The following is a 21709-nucleotide window of genomic DNA, read 5'->3' as shown; positions in this document are numbered from 1 at the left end:
TTTGCTGCTAGAAAATACATATTTTTATCATTAAATTCCTGTTATGTTAAGGCAGCATTAATCAGAATATTTTCACAACGAAATGGTATAGTTAAAACAATCAATTAATACTAGCTTAATTCTAGAGATACTTCATGCACTCTTAATAATAATCAGTTACGAATTTTGCACACATGCAGTTAGTCTGCCTTGAAGAGGCATTACAATAAGGTAAACTTGGTCTTGGTTAGGTGTTTCCATGATACTTGAGCAACAAATCAGTGCCATTCGGGCACTATAAACACAAGGTCGCAAGTCTGAGACTCGAGATTTATTACAGAGATTCACAAAGAGAATAGATGACAGATTCAGAGTAATCAGTAATTGTAATACAAAGATGACGATTAAATATGCCAAAATTACATTCCTTAGCCTATAGAAGACAGCTAGGATCATTGGCCAGCATCTACGATAATGGCAAAGTGCCAAGTTGGCACTCATATAATAATAACTAATGGCGACAGCATATCGTATTTTAAATGCATCATGCCGCAGTAGGCATGAAAGGGGAGTCGTAGGACTTAAACAGTTGGCATATCTGTTAATGGCACTCTGCATGGGTAGAAGGGATTAACGTAAAATGGGATCTCTGGAAGGGAGATCAGGGGTGTGCTCTGGCACTAGCACTGGCACTAAGGCACGGCCGGGCACTAATAATTGATTTGGAATTTGCTCATCGTTCGGGACTGACGGAGCTTGGCTCTGCTCAGTGCACCCAAGTGACACTGGCAGAGGGGGATCTACTTGGGGCCCTGGCACTGGCACTGGGGTAGGGCCAGGCACTGGAATGGGATGGGGAATCAATCTTGGTGGAGGGGGCCACTGCACATTGCACTCAGACGTTTGAATTTTACTCATGCCTAATAAATGATTTGGGGGATTCGGATCCCTGGATTGCTCTGAGATGGGGACTGGAAGTCCTGTCCCAGGAGGAGGTCATAACCTCCAGGAATGTATCTGGTGACTGCAAGGTCGCAAATTTCAGATCTAAGAGGTCTCATGATCCTCAACTTAACAGTAGGAAGTATCATTTTAAAGTGATTGATACCCTCAATCGTGACAAGTTTACGTCTGTTGATGATAGCTCCACGGGGAACTTTGTCTTCCCTTATGAGGGACATTTGTGCGCCAGAATCATCAAATGCTTTGACCTGGCTGGTGGGGCACCTACCTTGGGGAAGTGCCACATAAATGGGACCCTGGACTGGAGGACCTAAAGATGTTGGATTGGTGACTGCCAAGGCAAGGGCAGACGTACTTGATTTATTATTATTAGGGCATTTTACTCATTAGGCTGAGTGCCCACAGACCTTCCAACGGGGCAGTAAGACCGGCTATAGTCTTTACCAGGTACTGTCCCATAGGAGGGAGCATGCCCTTTATCCTTCATCCATGACCCAGGTGTGGCTCGGGGTGTTGTCCCGTTTGAGGACGTAGAGGGGTTTTCTGACTGATTCTCAGCCTTCAAACAGCTCTGTTCAGTTGGGTGCCCTGTTCTCTTACAGTACCCAAACACGGGTTTCGTATGGGGGTGCCCATTCTTGTAAGGTTGCTGGGAGTTGGTCGAGTCAGGCGAGGAGGGATATAATTTTCGGCCATGGGAACTAAGATGGGGATGATCCGTATCCCATATGTCAACCCAGAGGCAGCACTCGACCACTGTCTTAGGCGCCTTATTGCACAAGTGAGTAGCGAGAGCTGGCGGGGCATAAAATAAGAAGTTCTCGAGCTGGAAAAGTTCGAGGACTTCCTCCTGACTAGCGGTGTTCAGAGATTGCAGCCATTGTTTTAGGGCCTGGGTCTTTTTGAAGATCCACTCAGACCAGGTTTGGCCTGATTCCTTGGGCATATTTCTCCACCTTTTCCTCTAACGGTTGGGAGTTATTTCAAAAGCTTTTATAATGGCTTTAATGGCTTGGCGGACAAGATCAAGATTTCCTTGATCCTCAGGGGGGGAGAGCGTTGAATGCAATGGCACCCTTTCCTTCAAGGTGCCGCCCCAGGATCAGAGAAATTTCTTCAGTAGAGGGCTGATAGGTGGTCAGGACCTTTTCAGTGTGGTCGAGCCAGGCTTCAGGCTCGGCTATGTCCCATTTTCTTATGAGGGTGCCTACACTGCTGAGGGTTGAGTGAGGAGAGGGTGTTGGTGTGTTGCACCTGTCATGAGCTGCCATTGCAAGCTGATGAGCTCTTTCTTTCTCCTTCTCCTGTCTTTCTGCCTCTTCTCATTTCCCCTGGGCTGTTCTTTCTTTCTCCTTCTCCTGTCTTTCTGCCTCTTCTCATTTCTCCTGGACCCTTCTTTCTGCCTCTTCTCATTTCTCCTGGGCTAGTCTTTCTTTCTCCTTCTCCTGTCTTTCTGCCTCTTCGCATTTCCCCTGGGCTATTCTTTCTTTCTCCTTCTCCTGTCTTTCTGCCTCTTCTCATTTCCCCTGGGCTATTCTTTCTTTCTCCTTCTCCTGTCTTTCTGCCTCTTCTCATTTCCCCTGGGCTATTCTTTCTTTCTCCTTCTCCTGTCTTTCTGCCTCTTCTCATTTCCCCTGGGCTGTTCTTTCTTTCTCCTTCTGCCTTTCTGCCTCTGCCTCTCTTTCCTCCTTGGCACCGTCTACCCTCTCTTGGACTCATGTAAAATAAATCTAATCTAATCCTTCGGGCCAGCCCTAGGAGATCTGTTAATCAGCTCATTGATCTGGTTAAACTAATGTATGTATAACATATATGGACCCATTCCCTCAGGGCTTGTCCTGATAGTCCCATGTCCTTTCCAATGGACATATAGAACTTGAAGTCCTCATTTTGCTGGGCTCTGGATGTCGCAGACATCTTGAGATAATGCGTATATGGGTGTGACCTGTTAGAAAATCTATGTCTGAAAGACTCAAGGTGTCCTGAAGGACTCAGGGTGTCCCAAAGAACTCAGGGTGTCCCAAAGAATTCGGTGTCTCGAAAGACTCAAGGTGTCCCAAAGGACTCTGGTGTCCCGAAGGACTCGTGTCTGAATAGACTCAAGTTGTCTGAAAAGACTCAGGGCTGTTCGAGGGAACAGGTTCGATATGTCTGACGAGACTCAGTATTGGTCGAAATGAGCAGATTCAGGGTGTCTGAACAGATTAAATTTGTCTGAAAAGACTTAAATTTCAGGTGTCTGTAGATCTAAAAGTTTATCATATACCTGTTCTTTCAGTATCCTTTTTCTCCACAAATCATTAATATACCTTCCATAAATCATTGTATATTAACACTGTACTCAATGATTCTAAACAAAGGGTATTTCACAATTTTATTGGAGTTATGTTCAATTCCAAGCTTCCTTTTTCACAGCTTTTACAAATATATTATGTGATGCTGCTTGTAAAATAGTGTTTGTTCCTGTATATTCGTTAAGAAAGTTATATTAGTGTCACACATTTCAACTCTCTCATTACTGCATAATGTACCTGTTTTAAGAGGAAATTCCCCATAGGGGGGTAACGCCATCAGTGTACCACTGCGTGTGGCGCACTGTTGGCATTACTAAAGGTTGTTTGCAGCATCCATTCGGCATGTAGCTTCACCCAAAGCCTTTCGCTTGTCCTCTGTTCCCACTTCCTTTCTTATTTCTTACATTCCAATCACTCCAACTCCCTTTTCACTCTCAAGTGTTGAATGGCTGAAAATGCCCCAGTACTTGGCTTTATAGCCAGATTTTAATGAATAAATCAAGTCAATAAGAAATTTCATTTCCTTTATAACTTTATCGATCAGCTCACCGTATTCTGTGCTGTGTCAAGATCACAAGATATAACAGTGCAGTCCTCATCTTTGAGATCATGGGTACTTATCATAATACAATCAAATGGTATTTCAGCTTTTACATCCTTTTAGTATTAACATTTCTCTGGAGTTTCTCTGGAGTTCTTATAGTTTGCTTTTAGCAACGTTATTCATTGTCTCCGGCAGCATAACGGTACTGCTTCTCCCTTTAAATTTTTGTTCAAGGCTGTATCTTCCCACATCCTCAAAACCAGCTGATATTTCCGACAGGACGTTTCAAGTCTTTTCCTCTTGGTATACCCTCAGAGTGTAACATTGCATCTGATAAACTTTCACAGAATTCATGTTCTTCTTCATCTTGTCTTGTTTATTGTGAGTATACGTCTTCCTGAGGGTTGATTTTAATATTCTTTAATTTAATGATCATTTCCCTGTCACATAGGTCATTTCATCTCTAACCAGTATGCCTTGTCTTGTCTTCCAACACCACAAAACATTTTATATTTCTCACTACCAATTTTTACTCCTTTATATCCTCCATATTGCACACAACAGACATCAGACTTTTTGAGTATTACATACCTCAGCCGCTGAACTCGACCACCCGATTGTATTGGCTCGACTTTAGCTGCTGACAGGTCATAAACTCCATTATAGTTTTATAACCTATTGGTCAGGAATAATAATGGAAGAAAATTTTGTTATACTTATTGTTGTCAGATGTGTAAGAAAATGTAGGGAATATGATTGTAGGCAGAGGGAAATTGGTTCACCCAGAGAATGGGATATAAGATACTGTATGTCAATTCTGAAACTCAGAGTGGTAATAGTCATTGACATAAAACTTTGTGAGTATTCTCAATAAATGTAAGACTCTATAAAGTTTAAAGTAAAAGAGATAAAAATAGAGGTGATACATTGAGGTTTTTGTGGCAGGAATTCATATTTGTTCATTCATATAAGAATTAGGAGGATTACTTCAGTTACAGATTGCCATAATTTTTTGCAGGAATCGGAGGCAGCTGAATTGCGGAAGACTGCAGCAGTATTACGACAGCAGAGTTCAGCGGTTTGCCAGTCAGTTAGTTCAGGTAATGATCAGTAGTCATCACAGGCACTCGAGTTTTATTACTACTACTATATCTTTTTCATTTAAAAACTGACTAAACATGTTATCCCTGATTAAAGGTGTCCCACTTTGATTTTAAAACTTAACAGTTGTTTGACTTTGGCATACATTATGGTAAACTCATATATGGTAATTTGTAGACTTTACAATTTGGTGAAATATTAAATTTTGGTGAAGTAATAGATGATAATATTTTGAAATATATTTTACCTATATTCTCTTGTTGTGCGTGCAATAGACATACCGCAGTCAGTATTATTATGTACACTGTTATCGTGTAATGAAAAAGAGTATGTTGCTTTTGGATAAAAATAATGATTTTACCAACAGGGTACTTTACAATGGAAAGGCAGTTGTCATGTGATAGTGTATCAAGTGTTACATCAACAGTTAGTGGAGCGTCGTTGTCATCATTTGCATCTATGCCTTCAAGATCAGTTCCTGGGACCCTCTCACAACATTTTAACCACAATCAGTTTCATCATCAGACTGATACACTCAATTCGACTGATGGCAGTAAGATAAAAAAGAGAAGCTGGGTAAGATATCAATGAGCTTATTCTTCACCTTAGGGCTAGTTCAGTTTAAACAAGTCTAATAATAGAAAAAATCTTCACTGAATTCTTAGTATTTTGTGGTTTTTACCCTGACATTTTTGACACTGAGGATCAAAGATTCTGCTTTGTGATTAAGAAAATTCTTTTAACTTTTATGTTAAATGGGTTAAAAAGTTTGTCATGTTGACTTCATTTATATTTTGAATGAGGGTAAACTATTCGGCAACCTTCTATTGATTCTTGATAGCAAAATATTTGGTTTCTTAATAATGATGTTAGGGAAATTGATGCTGGTCAGGGCGCTAATAAAATCAGATACTGGAATAAGATATCTGCTTAGCTGAAATATTAGTTACATTTAGATCCAATACCTAATCATCGGTGCTGAATGGCCGTATGGTCCAAATTTCTTATACATACATAATCCCACAAGTGAATATACACCCTAATCAGTTTAAGTAATCAAAAGTCTGGCTGAGTCCCAGAGTAGACTTAATTCAAATCAGTGAACTTTGTGTACTAAGTTTATGTCAGACTTAATTGGAGATAATGTAGATTCAAATATGTTCACATTTCTCCAAAAGGAAGCCACCTTTAAATTGAAGTCTAAAACAAACCAGTTTGATTAAACACCAGAAATTCATGAATGACTTTCAAGGTCAATACAATTGTCACAGTTGCAGATACTGCATGTGAATGTTAAGTATATAGTATTGCCTTCCTTTCATTGAACATTACCAGAAAAAATTTGAAACATAAATAATAAAAAAAATTTGAAATAAACATACTTGAAAGAAATCAACCACAAAATAAAAGCAAAGTTAGTATTTTTAACAATATGGTTTAAAATCAATATTACTTTGCAACAGGTAATTCAAAGGCCTTATAAGAAACATATGAAAAGCTACAACATGAGAAAAGAAATGCAGTAGATGTAAAGACTTAGAAGTGAAAAGCTTAAGAATTTGGTGCATGTAAAAAATCATAGGCAAAAGAAAGGAAAGTGTTCTTGGGTGTGCTCCCGAGGGAAAGTGCTCAAAACCCAACCTTTGGAAAAGCATGTTGTTGGTAGAGGTTGTTGCAGACTCTGAAAGATATTAGAACATTAAGTCTGTAGTATGTGGTGTAAGGTAGCTAAATACAGAAACTGCAGTTGTCATAAATAATGTCATAAATTCTCACATTGATTTTACAGAACACAAGTGAAATGACAGAATGCAGGGTATCTGACAATTGCCATAAATATTCATTAACCACTGCCATTACTGTGAAAATGTTTTGTGCAGATTTTGTAAAGAAGTTATGTATGAGGTACAGAGACTTTATTTTTTACTTATTTTCCTAATAAAATTACGTGTTCTTAAATTATTAAATTTTTGTGTAACTAAATTTATATTTCCTACTCAGTATTATTGTTGTTTTAAATATTGCTGCCTAACAATATAGTACAATCAGTAGAGTCCATGGAGTCTTAAACAACTGTTCTCACATTATCTTTATCAGAAATTAGTTTCCATATGTAATCCTTATGTCTCACATTTGTTGTGATGTTTGTGTTGTAATTATATCTGTGATCATTGCATACAAATATTATATTGTTCATCCAAAGTTATTCAGAGGCTATTGTGTCCCACAGCTACGCAGTTCGTTTCGGCGAGCCTTTGGAAGACACAGCAGAAAACGAAGCAAGCAAACAGTGGATGGGAATCCAGAAGAATCTCATGAATTACCAATGCATCACACAGTGAATTCAGCTGTTAAACATTTATCTTCTCCTCCTCCCCCTTCAAGCTATTGTACTTTAATGAAACCTCACTCAACTTTGAAGTCCTTTGGTAAGGAATGTGCAAAACAAAGACAAGATTTAAAAACGAAGGATGAAAATCAAAGGTATGCACTTATGGTCGTGACATCTTTTATTTTTATTTCAGTATATAAAGATTTGTAAGCCATTTCAACAATTTTCATATAGTCACTGCCATGCTACATCTGGAAACATACTGCCACAGGTTATGATGTGGTGTGTCTCGTAATGACCATTATAACTAATATTTAATATGCAATCATTGCTTTGTTTGCTTTACTGTAGTTCACAAGAAGAAAACAACTTGATCGCTGGCTTACAGAAAGACCTTGCTGATAAGGAAAGGGAATTAACAGACTGTAGACTAGAAGTCCTCTCAACTCAACATCAACTACAGTCTCAGGCAGATACCATTACTAGACTGCAGGTAAGCTTATAAACTACTGTCCAGTACTTTGTGTTGTTATTGTAGACCCTCAATATTACTTGTTATAATAATCAAAAGTTGTAGTTTGAATATAATAATCAAAAGTTGTAGTTTTGAATCAGATGGTTTGATTGAGACTGTCACGAAAGCACTACCATTAAGATTAGGTAGGTCCTGGATTAGTGAAAATCCTGAATTACAACTTCCCTCCCACCCCTAAATCATTATTTTGTCATGTAGGCAGTGAACACTAAGTCCTTACACAATATACAAACCATCGGTCTTTACATAAGGAATATGCTTCACCACAGCTGGAATTGGCTGTTTAAATTTTAAACAAGGTGGTTAGGTAGTTAACTACCATCCAACTGGTGGGAGTCCCACCCACCCTGACGGTAAGCATTCACTTTGCTTTCAGCAGCCGTGCGATGTGGAACATTTATACCCTCTGCCATGCCTGCCGTTTTGCTTTGTTTTCATCATCTTCATTCCCAGTGGGATTGTTGCTTGTTTTGTGGATATTTTGTGTACTTGTTGGTGTGTTTGTAATTGCCCCAGTACTGCCTCTAATCCATGCAACCGTTGCCACTCTAGCCTGGATGTTGACCCTCGTGTTCTCTGCATAAGTTGCAGGAGGCATATTGTAACCCCATATCAATGTGTGACAAGTGTCGTAACTGGTCTCCTGTGCAGTGGGTGAAGTTCTTGCAGAGGAGGAAATACAAGAAGACCCTCCAAGGTGTCATCCAGTGGTAACATGCCCTGACAACGCAGTTGGTTGCCGATCCTTCTTGCTCTTTCCTTCCCCTTGCGAAGCTCCCATGCCTTGCCATCACTCCTATGGGAGCGATCTCCTCTTCATCGCCTTCGCTTGCTTTGTCAAGTGGAAGCCAATGTTGGGGGGCTGGTGACCAGGACGACCTCTGCTCGGTGGTCTCTGTTCGCCCATAGGGGGTTGGGGGGAGGAATCTCCTTCAGAGCGAAGGGAGGCCACCAACCCCAACCCAACTTTGGTTTCAGGAGTGGAGGAAAACAAGGAACTCCGGGAGACTTGACAATGTCTGGGCCTTCTGGGTGTTCCCTCGTTGCAGAGCTCGAGTCACCTGAGGGCTTCCCGTCCTATGTGATGCCCCCGTTACTCATGCTGCTGTAGACAAGACATCCCCTCATGCCCCTGCTATGGTCTACCTTGCGGTAGCTCATCCTTCTGGTGTGCCTTCTGCTGGCCCCCTCCATTGGGGATCAGCTCCTCCATGCTCTACTGAAGATGTCAAAGAAGAGAAGTCGGAAGGTATCACCTTCATTGTCTGCTGCCACTTCCTCTCCTTCTTACAAAGCTCAGAAACGGAGGAAGAAGGTAGCTTCCCCCACCCTGAAGAAGTCCTGTCATGGGGCTTCTGAAGGGCTGCCTCCCTACATGGGGGAGACAAAGGCATCTCCCGCTGGCTCTCCCCGGTCTTCAGGCATGGGGCTGTGTCATGGGTCTCGCAGAGACCCCATGACTTGAGAGTATCGAGTGTGCTGGTCTCCAAGGGGACCCGTGTACCCAATGCTAGTCCCGGGAAGTCACCTTCCAGGACTGGTGCAGTGCCTACCTCTACCCATCTCTCCAGACACTCGGATAGAGAAAGCAACCATTGAATGTCCAGTGCACAGACCTCCAAAAAGGACCATGTTGCCCCAGGTACTCACATTTTGCAAACACCTCTAGGCACCTCTGCCAGTATTATGGAGTCAGCTCCACAGGCTGCTTGCTGACTCCACGGGCTGGTTCAGGCTCTGCTCAAGAAAAGGTGAGCAAGGATGCAGGTGCTTCCTCACCCCCTGCCAGTGCTTGCCCATACAGGTGTAGCTGAATTGAGAGTACGTGCACCTGGAGAAGCTTTGGGGAGGTCCCCCACACAGTCTTCTTCTTGTCTGGAGGCCATAGCACTGAAAAAGACTTGAGCATGTCGGGAGGACATCCCGAGCTCACACCCGAGAGTGAACAATCACTCTCTCTGGGTCTGCCCCCGCTTGCGCTAACAGGTCAGCTCAACCAGCGAGAGCTTCCGTGTAGGTTTGCGTGAGCCCATGCACTCACCTCAGGACAGCACCCCCAACGTCCGCACAAACGGGATCGCTCTCCTAGACCCGTGCAGCCATCGCCACCACAGGTTGGTGATCGCATGCAGCTTTCCTCTCCTACTGGGGCTTCGGCTTCTGATAGGACAGGAAACAGTGCTCAGTCCCTCTCACCTGTCCCCTCAACCTCCTGGGGTTATACTGGGAGATGTGAGCCAGACAGAAAGGCCTGAGATTAGGATGCTTATCCCCAACGCAGCCCTACCACCAAGGCTTATGTTCCAGGTTCGGTCCTCAAATCAACCCAGTCGTATGCCCAAGCAGTCGAGGAGGGACAAGGGGGTTCTGCCAAGGTTCTTCCTCCTGCAGAGGACCTTTGCAGAGATCATAGTGCTGATTTGTCAGCACACCGATCTCAGGGAAGGGGCCATGGCCGCATCCGTGGATTGTCCATTTTGCCTCAAAGCCTACTGGGGACTGAAGAAGGAACCCAAGGCATCAGTTGGCTTGCCATGGTCCACGCTTACCGAAGGGGTTTTTGAGCAGGTGAACTCTCTAGTATCTGGGCAGGAGAGTTCTCTTCATTCCAACCGCTCAGATAAGCTACCTCCTCCTCCTCTGTCTCGGCAGAAAAGCTACTACATGCCCTCGGAGGGGTCTCTGCCGATGAAACAGGTCCACCTAGGTCCAGGTCTTTCACTATAGCAGCTTGGTGCAGAGGGTATCACCCTCATGCAGCAAGAAGCAGCAAACCTGGACTCGACTGTCATGGCAGCGTTCCGTAACCCCAGGGGAGGATTCCACCTTCAGGAGACTGTGCTAATCTGGAGGTAAGGCTGTTACCTACCTGGCCCACCAGATGGCAATCCTGTGGGCAAACTTGGTTTTGAAGGGGAGGGACGCTGTTCTGACTTGGATATTCAAGTTCGTGGGCCTGGAATTGGCATTGAGCCTACGGAATGGATCGATGCTAGGATCTGCTGTTCTCTTCCCTCGAGAACAGGTAGACACTTCCTAATTGGGACCTAACACTGGTACTTGACAGTCTCACATGCAGTCTATACAAACCCCTGAGAGCTTTTTCAGACAGAGATGTACCCCTTAAGGCAGTTTTCCTGTTAGCCTTAGCTTCTTCCAAGAGAGTAAGTGAACTACACAGACTATTTTTGAGGTTAAACACACGAGGGGTTGGGGGTCTGTAGCCTTCAAATTTGTCCCAGAATTCATGGTCAAGACTCAAATTCCCTCCGTTCACCACAACAGATTCGAGTCTTTATCCATCCCTTCACTTTCAGATTTTGTTGGTGATGACCCTGGTGAGTTACTCTTAACTTTTATGTCCTGTTAGGGCACTGCGTAACTACCTAAAAAGGACTCAGCCCCTCAGACCAGGTTGTCAGACTTTTTGTTAGTACAGGACAAGTCAAGAAGAAGTGTCCAATAATATTATCTCCTTTGGCTTTGAGAAGTAATTAAACAAGCTTATTCTATGTCTTCAAATCCAGAAGCCAATTCAGTGCACGCAAGAGCACATGATGTTAGGGTTCCAGGTCCTTCCATCGCATTCAAAAAGAACCTGGTACATGTCTGCGCCAAACCACCTTCACATCCTTATATTTGCGGGACGTTGCCCACAGGTCTTTGGACACTTTTTCCTTGAGTTTAGTGGTGGCTGCTCAACAAGTTGTATAGTTCATCTAGTGTCCATAGCAGACTGTTTGTATCTTTCCTAAGATGTTGGTTTTGAAAGTGAGAATGAGTGGTTTGAATGGTCTTCTTCTTCTCTTTCTTTTTTCTCCTCTACTGGCGGGCAATGGAGAGAAATTATCCATCATGTGCTGGAACTGGTCAGAAACAGGTGAGTGTAGAGCTTCTTTCCATTAGTTTTACCTGATTGTTCACACACAATGCAAACTATTTTGGAAGCAACTCCCTTCCTTTCTCTAACCAGGGGAGAGGAAATGATGACAAACAGGGCTTGTGGCTAATGTAGTTTTGTTGTCCCCAACAGCTGAATTCTCTATCTCACTACAGGACACAATGTACAGGAATCCAACATTGTCTTTTAACCCAGATGTCTGGCTGGCAAGTAACCATTTACTTTACAGTTCAAAGGCATATGACTCCCTCCTATGTCCCTCTTTGGCCAGGAAGTGAGTCCAGGTGAGCTGAACTTCCAGTTAGTTCTAAGGCTTCTCTATCCTCCCTTGAGTAAGTCTCTCGTATGTTAAGACCAAAGGTTTGTTCTGTGTATGAACAAATGACAGATTTTTAAATCAGTTTGTATTTTTCATAACTACAAACCTGCGGTCTTAACATATACTCCCCACCACAAGCCAACCCCTCATAATTTACCTGGGCTAGAGAAAACTTCCCTCATGCTTCTGAAATGGGGTATGGGGGCTCGGTTCCTCCTCCCTCACACTGCCATCTTGGCCATCTCCCGATGCCACCAACTCCTTGTAGCTTTTTTTTTCCCTTATGTTAAGACCGCTGGTTTGTTAAGTATTAAAAATACAAATTGATTTAAAAATTTGCCATTTTATGCTTTTGTACGAGTTTTGAGAATGTCCTACTGCATTATTTAAGAGTCAAGTGCTCATATTGAACTTTCCATTAGCTGCCTCCTCCCAATACCAGCCATAGTTTTTTCAACAATCTGATCTCCTCAAATTTAACAGTGCTTCATGAAAATGTTTGTTCATTACAGCTATAGAGGCTATGTTAGTACATAAGAATATCATGATGCATAAAATAAACAGGAATAAAGGTTACTGATTTTATGGAAATGCTGCCCACAACACTCATATATAGATTGTGTGGTACAAGTGATAGAAATAATTTCTATTGCTTGCAAACTATGGTGAGCCTTATGAAAGTAGCTAAGTTCCCCACATCAGTTATTATTATTAGTTTAGCCAGACCACTGAGATCATTCATTTAGCCCAAAGGTTATCTTTATTGATAATAATTTTTTTAATTTTATTTATTATATTTCAGCCTTTTACAAGTTTTATAATTGTTTTGATTGAAAGTGAGAGATTCTAACAAAATTTCTTCACTTTTGTTTGAAAAATTTGGCATTCATTGTCAGTTATATTTTGGACATACATATTCAGTCAGATATCCATGGGACAGACAAGTGACTATTTCTAAGACAAGTCAAAATCACATAAGAGTTGTTCCTTTTTATATGATGAATTCCATATTCCAACACAAGGCTTGATCTCTTTTAATTTATTGATTGCAACTCTCTTGAAGTGGCTGACTGGTCTTGGTATGCTCTCTAACACTGTCTGGTGCCAAACCATTTGTAATATATTGGATAACTAAATGTCTTTATATTGGGATTATACTGTACTCATAATACTGAAGACTCCCAAACGGTTACAAAGTGAGTATAAAACCTAACCAAATTATTACAACTAAATTTTCAGTTTATGACAGCAGTCAGAGGCATCAATACTTTTAGCCATGTTTATCACACTTGAATAACAATATTGTTAATTTCTTTTAAGAGGCAGAATCAGATGTATCAACCATCTTAATTTTTATTACCAGGCAGAAGTAACGGGACTAAGAGAGGAAAATAACAAGTTGTTATCACTCATTAGAGGCCAGTGCAATTCATCAGCCGATGTTCTTCTTACCCCATTATCCCATACGCTCACTGCTCTTACTCTTAACCCAGGAAATACATCTGGTGAGTAGCACTTCTTGTTTTCTATCTCTACAACTGACATGTTCATTTCGTGTTTAATTCAGTTTTAACATATGCTATGAGCCAGCACTGTAGTCTGGTTGAACCATAATATTGTTTCACATACTTTTTCAAGTCTTTTAATATTTATATAGAAGTATTTTTGTGATATTTGATAAGTAAAACACCTCCAATTAGTGGACTTTTATACTTATCAGCTACCATTTTTTGATTATTTCTTCTTATACCACCATTTTGGACGTGATTAATTGGTTAATATATCTCTTAAATTGATTAAGTAAAGTACAGGTTAGTTTAAGTTAGGAACAATGTGAATTGCTGTTAAATGTAAGGTATCTAGAAAATATTGAAGTGCAGGCTACAGTGTAGGGTTATTCCAACTCGCTCAGAATAAGTATAAAATTTCAAATTGTAAAGTGATTGTACAGCCTATACGGTTTGAAATGTACTAACCTAATCTTAGCCTAAGTCTTATACTACGACACCCAGGTTACTTCACTCATATTCCATATTGCACTTAAAACAGTGCATTGCGTTGTGTATATTAATCCAAGACATAAATGATATTAACTTACTGTTAGTTCAAATGGCGCATTCAATATTCCTAGTCTGAATTAGAATGAGAATGGCATGAGCACAATCTCTACTTCGTAACCCTCATCCAAAGCACACTCCAGGAAATTCTCCTTACATTTCGATATGCATATCTCCTAAAGGAAATCTCCCTAAATGAACTTTAGGATGAAAAGGAATATTTAAATGGACTTGAAGGCACTGACAGCTATGGCTGCACTTCCCTTTCTTGAGCCCCTGCTAGATACACTACACTGCACCAAAGCTGTGATGAGACTCCCTTCACGGCCGTCTTTGACCACTACCAAACATTCGACTAACAACCAAACAAACAACCAATGTCCAGTAGTTAAGCACCATTACACGTACTTGCAATTAAATACACAGAACAGCAAAACAATGCTTTTCACAACTAGATACAAACCCAACAAAACATAATATCCTTCTTCTACATAACACGCATTTCCACTCTAACATAAATTTTTAAAAAATACATGAAACCATACCACAACTTTTGGGAAAGTACAATCTCTCTTGTCAAAGTTTCGACAAGGGTCTTTGTTACTTATCAGAAAGGCCAGACCCCCATAGTGTCTCTTAAGATGACGTTTTACTGCTTTCTCCCCATGCCTGGTCCTACGTACATTTCTGCTTGCATTTTAAATGTTTCTTACTATTATACTTAAACTTCTCCTTATGCTATTTTGTAACTGCTATTAGTTGTTTGATTTTGTTAGAATATTATATTCATGGTCTTTTCATTTCCTTGTGAAGACATATGTCTGTTTCTGTTAAGCAGAGGAAGTTAGTCTTACTACACAAGTGCCTTTTGGATACTGTACATGTATTCAGTTTTGTGGTTCTGTGGTCCACTCAAGAACTATCCCATTGTTTCTCGAGGTATTTTCTTCTAGATCGGTTTGTTCCTCACTTAAACATTTGGAGATCAGAAATTTCCTCAATGTCACTAGGCAAACTATTCCACATTTTAGTAGTGGCCAAAATAAAACTTATAACAAACTGAGTAGTATTAAACCTTGTACTAGAAAATGGCACATAAAGAAACTAAATCCATTTGTCAAACCAAAATCAAAAATAAGAATAGAGAACAATCAGTATCAGGAAACTAAGAAAATTAGTAAATCAACATCACAAATAAGAAACCAACCAACAGGAGTCCCACTTCAGACTTAGGACATAACCATAGGTAAAAAATAAGATGGAAACTCATAATGAAACATGCATACGTAAATAAGTTGGAAACTCATAATGAAACATACATATGTAATACTTATTTTATTAACTGCAACAAAAAAAAGAAGATCACAGCATAATATACACAACATTAAATTTCATGAAATTTATAAGTAAAGAAGCAGTTGACAGAAACTCGTGGAAAGAAATGATAGATAATTTACAAGAGAAAAGTCATATGAAAGATCAAAATAAAGAAACTAGTAATGAAACCCAAGAAGATAAAGATGAAAAAATCAGCTTTGTAAACCATAAAAATCTCACTTTCCCTGTGCAACATTGAGTAATTATATAACCCAGTTTATAGCCACTCAGCACTTGAGTTATGCATATGAGAGCGATGTAGGGATTGATTACCTCCAGCAGTTAGATTATCGAGTTAATGTAAGTACAGTCGACCCCCGGTATCGTGGTGATTAAGGACCACAACCACTCACGATAAGTTGGAAACCCCCTCCCCCCCATGCTTATATGTAACTGCCCATTGTAATGGTTCAAACACCAAATATACCTTAAACTATCATCCTAAAACACTTGAATATCATTTCAAAGTCATCTTACAACAATACTGTACACTTAAAAATACAGTATGTATATGGCCTACGGCTATGGGTGAACACTCCTACAACTGTTACTGTACTCTTACCAAGTCAAAAACTAATCAGGCTATCCCAGTGCACATTCAGGCATGCACCATTTCTTTCGTACATGGTGATTTTGGGTTTAAGAGGAAAAAATACATTTTATTGATATTTTGCTGTCTTTACATTAATGTTAATATTTGAAAATTGGTAAATGATTTTTTTATAAAAAATGTATTTAGTCATGAAAATACAGTAAAGTGAAAATACCGTAGAACAACGGGACAGGTTCCATGTATTTTAGATATACTCTACTATCAGCCTAAAACACTTTAATATCATTTCAAAATCATCTTACAACACAGCAAAATATCAATAAAATATACAGTATGCACAGTACATGATGCGCAAAATATCATTGTTATGTGCAGTACCTTGTACTGTACTACATGACATGCAAATGACCCAGTTCACTGCGTATGCCTCTACTAGTCCCGTGTTCTGTATCAGTGCTGACTCCATGTATCTTTCTGAATCATGCCCTAAGATGCCTCCTAAACGCCAGGCCAGAGGAAGGTCATGACACTCCAGGAGAAGGTAGCACTTCAGGAAATGTTGAGGGAAGGGAAAAGTTACACTGTAGTAGCTGCCCATTATGGCATGAATGAGAGTACTGTCCGGTACATTGAGAAGGAAGAGGATGTGGGGAGAATGCTACTTGCAAGGAACCATGGTGGGGATGAAGTCAGCACCCAAATTGATGCCCACTTACAAGGTCAACAGAGTGCTAATGGCTATTTCAAGTGGCATATTTAATAGCCAAAAATCATAAGAGTTAGCTACAGGATTCTTTAATGCACATGGTTTCCAGGTCATCCCCCAGGCAGGGCTTTCACATGGTTAGTTATCATATCAAATCCTTTGATGCTGGTCTCAGCAAAACCTAGCAGTCAGGAGGACAACATCATGCTCAGTGGAGATCTTGCAGTATTGCAATATGCAGCCTCTATCACATCAAACAGAGCTGATCTAAGAGCTGAAGAAGTGGAAGTAGCACTGTAGCCAACACTGCCATTCCTTTAATTATCTGCCTTATTAGAATTTCAACTCTTATAGACAGATCCACAATACTCGGGCAATGTTTGGAAAATCTTACATGCCATACAGAGTTATCAAGGATCGTTTGCCCCTGTCTTTGCACAAAGATGCATACAATTGGCAGCTAGAATTTTCCACAATATATTTCATCCCTTCATTGTCTTCCACACCAACAAAGGACAGGGCCACACTAAATGGTTTTTGGATTATATACCTTTTAAAAGGTATAACCTACGAGAGACTTAGATTCTGACTCCTTACAGTCCCCAGGTATTCTTTTGGACTCTAAAGGCATATAAAATTTGTGCTAATATATGATTAATGGGATTGTGATGAAAACAAATTTTTCATACAACTCCATTAATCATATGAGTACCCTCTTCTCATGGTCTCACTGGTGTGCATATTGTCCAAGAAAAGTGGTTTTCAGTTAATACATACCCGAGGGTCCAGAGGGCTCATTTGGTAAGAGCCGCCTTCATCTTCTCTTGTCTGGCAGCCAAAAGACTAGGAATGTCATGGGACTGAGAGACAAGTGTACAGTATTTGATTTAGAGGTTTGTATGACAAAATTGATTATTCTTTTATAAGACTTTTGTCATGGTAACACCTCAACTTATCATAATACTGTAGCCATTAAGCATAGAGGTTTATTTTAAATAAATCTCTTAAATTGAATGTTAAGTGTAAAGGATAGGTTTGATTTGGTTCAGTATTATGCGGATTGCTGTCAGCTGTTAGAGATCTAAAAATATTCAAGAGCAGGTTATAATATAAGGACTTTGTTAAATAAAAAAAGCCAGGCCTTCAAAGCATTTGTTAAGGTGAGACTTTTACTGTTCAGTGTTATTAAAATCTGTGAGAGCATTATACAAAGCACATGTATTGCAAAAACTGATTGTGTATGAATATGAAAACCATTTTCTTTTCAGGCAACAGTGTAGCTCTTGTGAGTGGTCATCAGGTTAAGGTAATGGTGGTTGAGCAGTCAGACTTAGCAACTGTAAATCCTTCAACCATCATTAATTTGAAACCCAGTTATCTTACTCATATTGGTAACATTAATGTCGAGTCCAAGACAACTTGGGAAGAATTTGACAAGTTAATTGCTAATACAGTAAAGGTATGAATTCGTAAACTGTTTCTTGTGTGGTTAAAAAAAATTTATTTTTCAATAGATATTAATTTTAACAGCATTTTTCACTGAACTCTCCAATATGATTGGATTGCTTGTTGTAGTACTTTGACTGAAGATGATTTTGGTAGTGTTCTTTTTTATTGTTACTGTTTGCACAAAGCTTTTAAACACGGCATTTAAATTTCATAAATACGATAATGATTGAGTCTGATTTTAGGACTATTCATCATCTTTGAAAATAAAGCTATTGGGTTAATTAAACTTGTAAATATCAATCCACATCTTATTATCTGCCAGGATTATGGGAATCGTATTGATCCAGTATCGGCCTTAGGGCTGGAGACTGATTCAATATTATGTTATCGGGTCGATGAAATTGTCCGTGCGCCAGATCTGCCATTACCTGAATTGCTGCCATATGGATACTTTGTTGGCAATGTAGATGCTCTTCATGTATGGTTAAAGGTATGTTTTATGTTTATCCATCAACCATGAGAAGTAAGTATGCTGAGACACTTATTTCCAGTTACTTCCAAGTTTTTAAATTGTCAGTGGTTTATAAAGGTGAAATAGTCATGGAAATTCTTCAGTTATAATTGTACTGATGCAATACAATCAAAGATTTGGTTAAATTTTTCAAAATAATAATATAGTACCATTAAGAAAATACATCATCAATCCAGGGTGGAAATCACAAAAAGGATGGGGAAGCTGTTGGAGATGTGTCACTTGCAGCTTTCAGCAGTGTAACACCAGCAAGTGCACTGAAGCGCTTAGCTTCTCAGTTAACAGAGCATCGCCGTCTGTTGCTTGCTGGGCCTCCGGCTTGTGGGAAGAGCTCACTAGCCGAGACTCTGGCACAGTTCTTTGTCACCAATTCCACTGGAGAATATTCTAGTGATGCTATAAAAACATTTAAGTAAGTATCTTTTCCTTATAAAAGCTTCTAATAAGACATGGAAATTAGTCAAAACCAGACAATTTGAAAATAAGAAACATGTACCTTGAATATTATGTGCATTAATAGGTTTTGGATATTTCTAATGCTGCATCCTGATCTTTTCCAAATATAATATACACAGAGTGTCAGTTTTTTATCCATGTCCTCAGAGTTACAGGAAGCAACACACTGGAATTGTGCCAGCTACTCTCAAGCATGTGGCCAAAAGGTCTTGCTTCATCATCTCAGTCTACCTCTTCTATGTCTTCGAGTATTAGTGTTTCATCGTCATCACTGAGTTCAAGTATAACTAGTCCAGAGGATTCTAGCACTCCTCCTTGCATAATAATTATTGATGATCTTCACTTAGCCAGTAAGTTCCGCTTTACTTTTTTAATCACACAAGGAAGTTTACTTTGCTTTCATGCCAAGATCTTAACTTGGTAATAAAAATAGTTTAGTCAGACCACTGAGCTGCAAATTAATGCATTCTTAAATACAGTACTTTTAGATGATATGCAGACATCGTTATTTAATACAGATGTGAAAAATTAAGTAGATGTTGGCCTTGTTTAAATAAAAATAAATTTATTACAGATGGCGTCGTTGAAACTTTGCAAAGATGTCTTCCAACATCTGTTCATGTTGGGCCTGCCATCATTGCCACTTGCTGTCCTACTGCTACTCTAGCTACCAGATTACACATTAATTGCAATTTCAAGTAAGTGCAGATATACTACAGGCTTCTCTTTTAGCAGTAAGGTAGGTTTCATTAGGTTTCACTGCTTTTTGCAAGTAGCTAAAATGATAAAATGCTTCAATTATTATCCTGTAACTCCCTATGACATTCTACTGTACCAGTGGTAATAGTATACAGTCATACCCCAAACTTACACAAGGTTAGGTTCCAGAACCCCTCGCGCAAGACGAATTTTCACATGACTTTGGCAGTCTCTAAAAATGCAAATAAATGCTTATTTCTAAAGTTTAAACACTAAATATGACCCTAATTATGCTCCCAAATTATTAAGATTACAATGAAATTAAAGTTACTGTAATTTCATTTAAAAGTTAGCTTAATACATTACCCTTAATTAAAAAAAGAAATAAATGGTTGACATAAAAATAGAGTTGGAAGAGAATTTGTCTCTCTCCCCTTCCGACCGATCTGTTTTTTGAAGTCTTCTCAACCTCTTTCTAATAACTTCTTTGTTCTATGTCTCTTTCTCTTTGTTCTGAAATGCTTTTTCATGAACAGTGTTTTTTTATTTTGACTAATACAACTCTTAGTTATTATGTATCTATGTTTTAGAACATATTTGCCACACTAGCACATTTACACTTTGTAGACGATACAGGTAAAAGTAGATCAGTTTGAATTATCTACTGTACAGGTAAAGATGTACAGAGAAGTAATAAGTTGTAAGAATGTGTGAGTGCTAACTATGAATGAGCGAGAGAGAGATGTAAGGGTTGTCCTTACTTAAGAGAGTGAAATTATTTATCAGATATTACGGACACTGAGAGAATAACATGAGAGAGAGAGAGAGAGAGAGAGATATTGTCCTTACTTGAAATATCAAGTTAAATTATTTATGAATTGTTACGGAGACAGAGAATAACGAGAGAGAGAGAGAAGTTATTCTTACCTTAAATATCAAAAGATGGATATTCAGTATGAAACTAACTTTTAAATGAAATTAAAGTTACTGTAATTTCATTTAAAAGTTAGCTTAATACATTACCCTTAAAAAAAGAAATAAATGGTTGACGTAAGAATATAGGAATGTGAAGATTAGTATACTATTTCTCTCCCCCCCATTCCACCGATCTATTTTTAGAAGTCTTCTCAACCCCGTTTCTAAAAACTTCTTTATTCTGTCTCTCTCTTTGTTCTGAAATGCTCTATGTGTCTATGTTTTAGAATGGGGTATTTACAGTTTGTAGACAGTACAGGTAAAATTAGATCAATTTAAAATTATCTACTGTACAGTTAAAGACATACAGAGAAACAGTAATACGTAGGTTGTGCTAACTATGGACGAGAGAGAGAGAGAGATAACAGTTGCCCTTACTTTAGAGTGAAATTTTTTATGAATTATTACGGACACAGAGAGAGAGAGAGAGAGAATTACATAAGAAATCTTTGACCCACTAATCAGCTACATTCCCCTTTCTTGTCATGTTCAAGTGACATATCTGACAGCTTTTGCTTCGAGCTTCTTCTCAAAAGATGAGGGAAAGATATTTGTTTGTTTAAAATGCGTATCACATACGAATTTTGTAATTACAGTTATAGTATATTGTTATTATTATTGTGCCGGAATGGTTGTGAGCAATTGACCAACATTCATTTCTGGTGATATAGCATTGTGTAGGAGGTAGCTCTCGTGGGGTGTCGACTAGTTTCGCCCTTCTCGTAAGGGCATCATTCAGGACATTATCGCTGGTGCTACCTCCTACACATTGCTGTACCAGCAGAAATTAATATTGGTAAATTGCTCACAACCATTCCAGCACAAGAAAAGCAGTTGATAAGACAAGTTGAACGTTTATTATTATTATCATTATTATTTGAAAATTTGTACTTATTTTTAGGTAAAAAATTTATTTATCATCCAAAACAAATAAACA

The 21709-nt window shown here is 39.3% G+C and overlaps 1 protein-coding gene across 3 annotated transcripts in view; it reads left to right on the top strand.

The window, feature by feature from the left end:
- Window positions 1-21709, top strand: part of LOC136852022 (neuron navigator 2-like) — an 89941-nt gene that overhangs the window by 57840 nt on the left and 10392 nt on the right. For all 3 annotated transcript variants that reach the window (XM_067126495.1, XM_067126494.1, XM_067126493.1), the window contains 10 exons: window positions 4799-4880; window positions 5249-5457; window positions 7112-7365; window positions 7565-7706; window positions 13332-13473; window positions 17930-18120; window positions 18433-18600; window positions 18819-19054; window positions 19246-19448; window positions 19673-19796. In XM_067126495.1, the coding sequence (XP_066982596.1) occupies window positions 4799-4880; window positions 5249-5457; window positions 7112-7365; window positions 7565-7706; window positions 13332-13473; window positions 17930-18120; window positions 18433-18600; window positions 18819-19054; window positions 19246-19448; window positions 19673-19796 (1751 nt within the window). The remainder of the gene's footprint in view (window positions 1-4798; window positions 4881-5248; window positions 5458-7111; window positions 7366-7564; window positions 7707-13331; window positions 13474-17929; window positions 18121-18432; window positions 18601-18818; window positions 19055-19245; window positions 19449-19672; window positions 19797-21709) is intronic.

This window comes from Macrobrachium rosenbergii, chromosome 24 (assembly GCF_040412425.1).
Source record: "Macrobrachium rosenbergii isolate ZJJX-2024 chromosome 24, ASM4041242v1, whole genome shotgun sequence".
In the NCBI taxonomy this organism is placed as follows: Eukaryota; Metazoa; Arthropoda; class Malacostraca; order Decapoda; family Palaemonidae; genus Macrobrachium; species Macrobrachium rosenbergii.
This window is presented reverse-complemented; position numbering and strand designations above follow the sequence as displayed.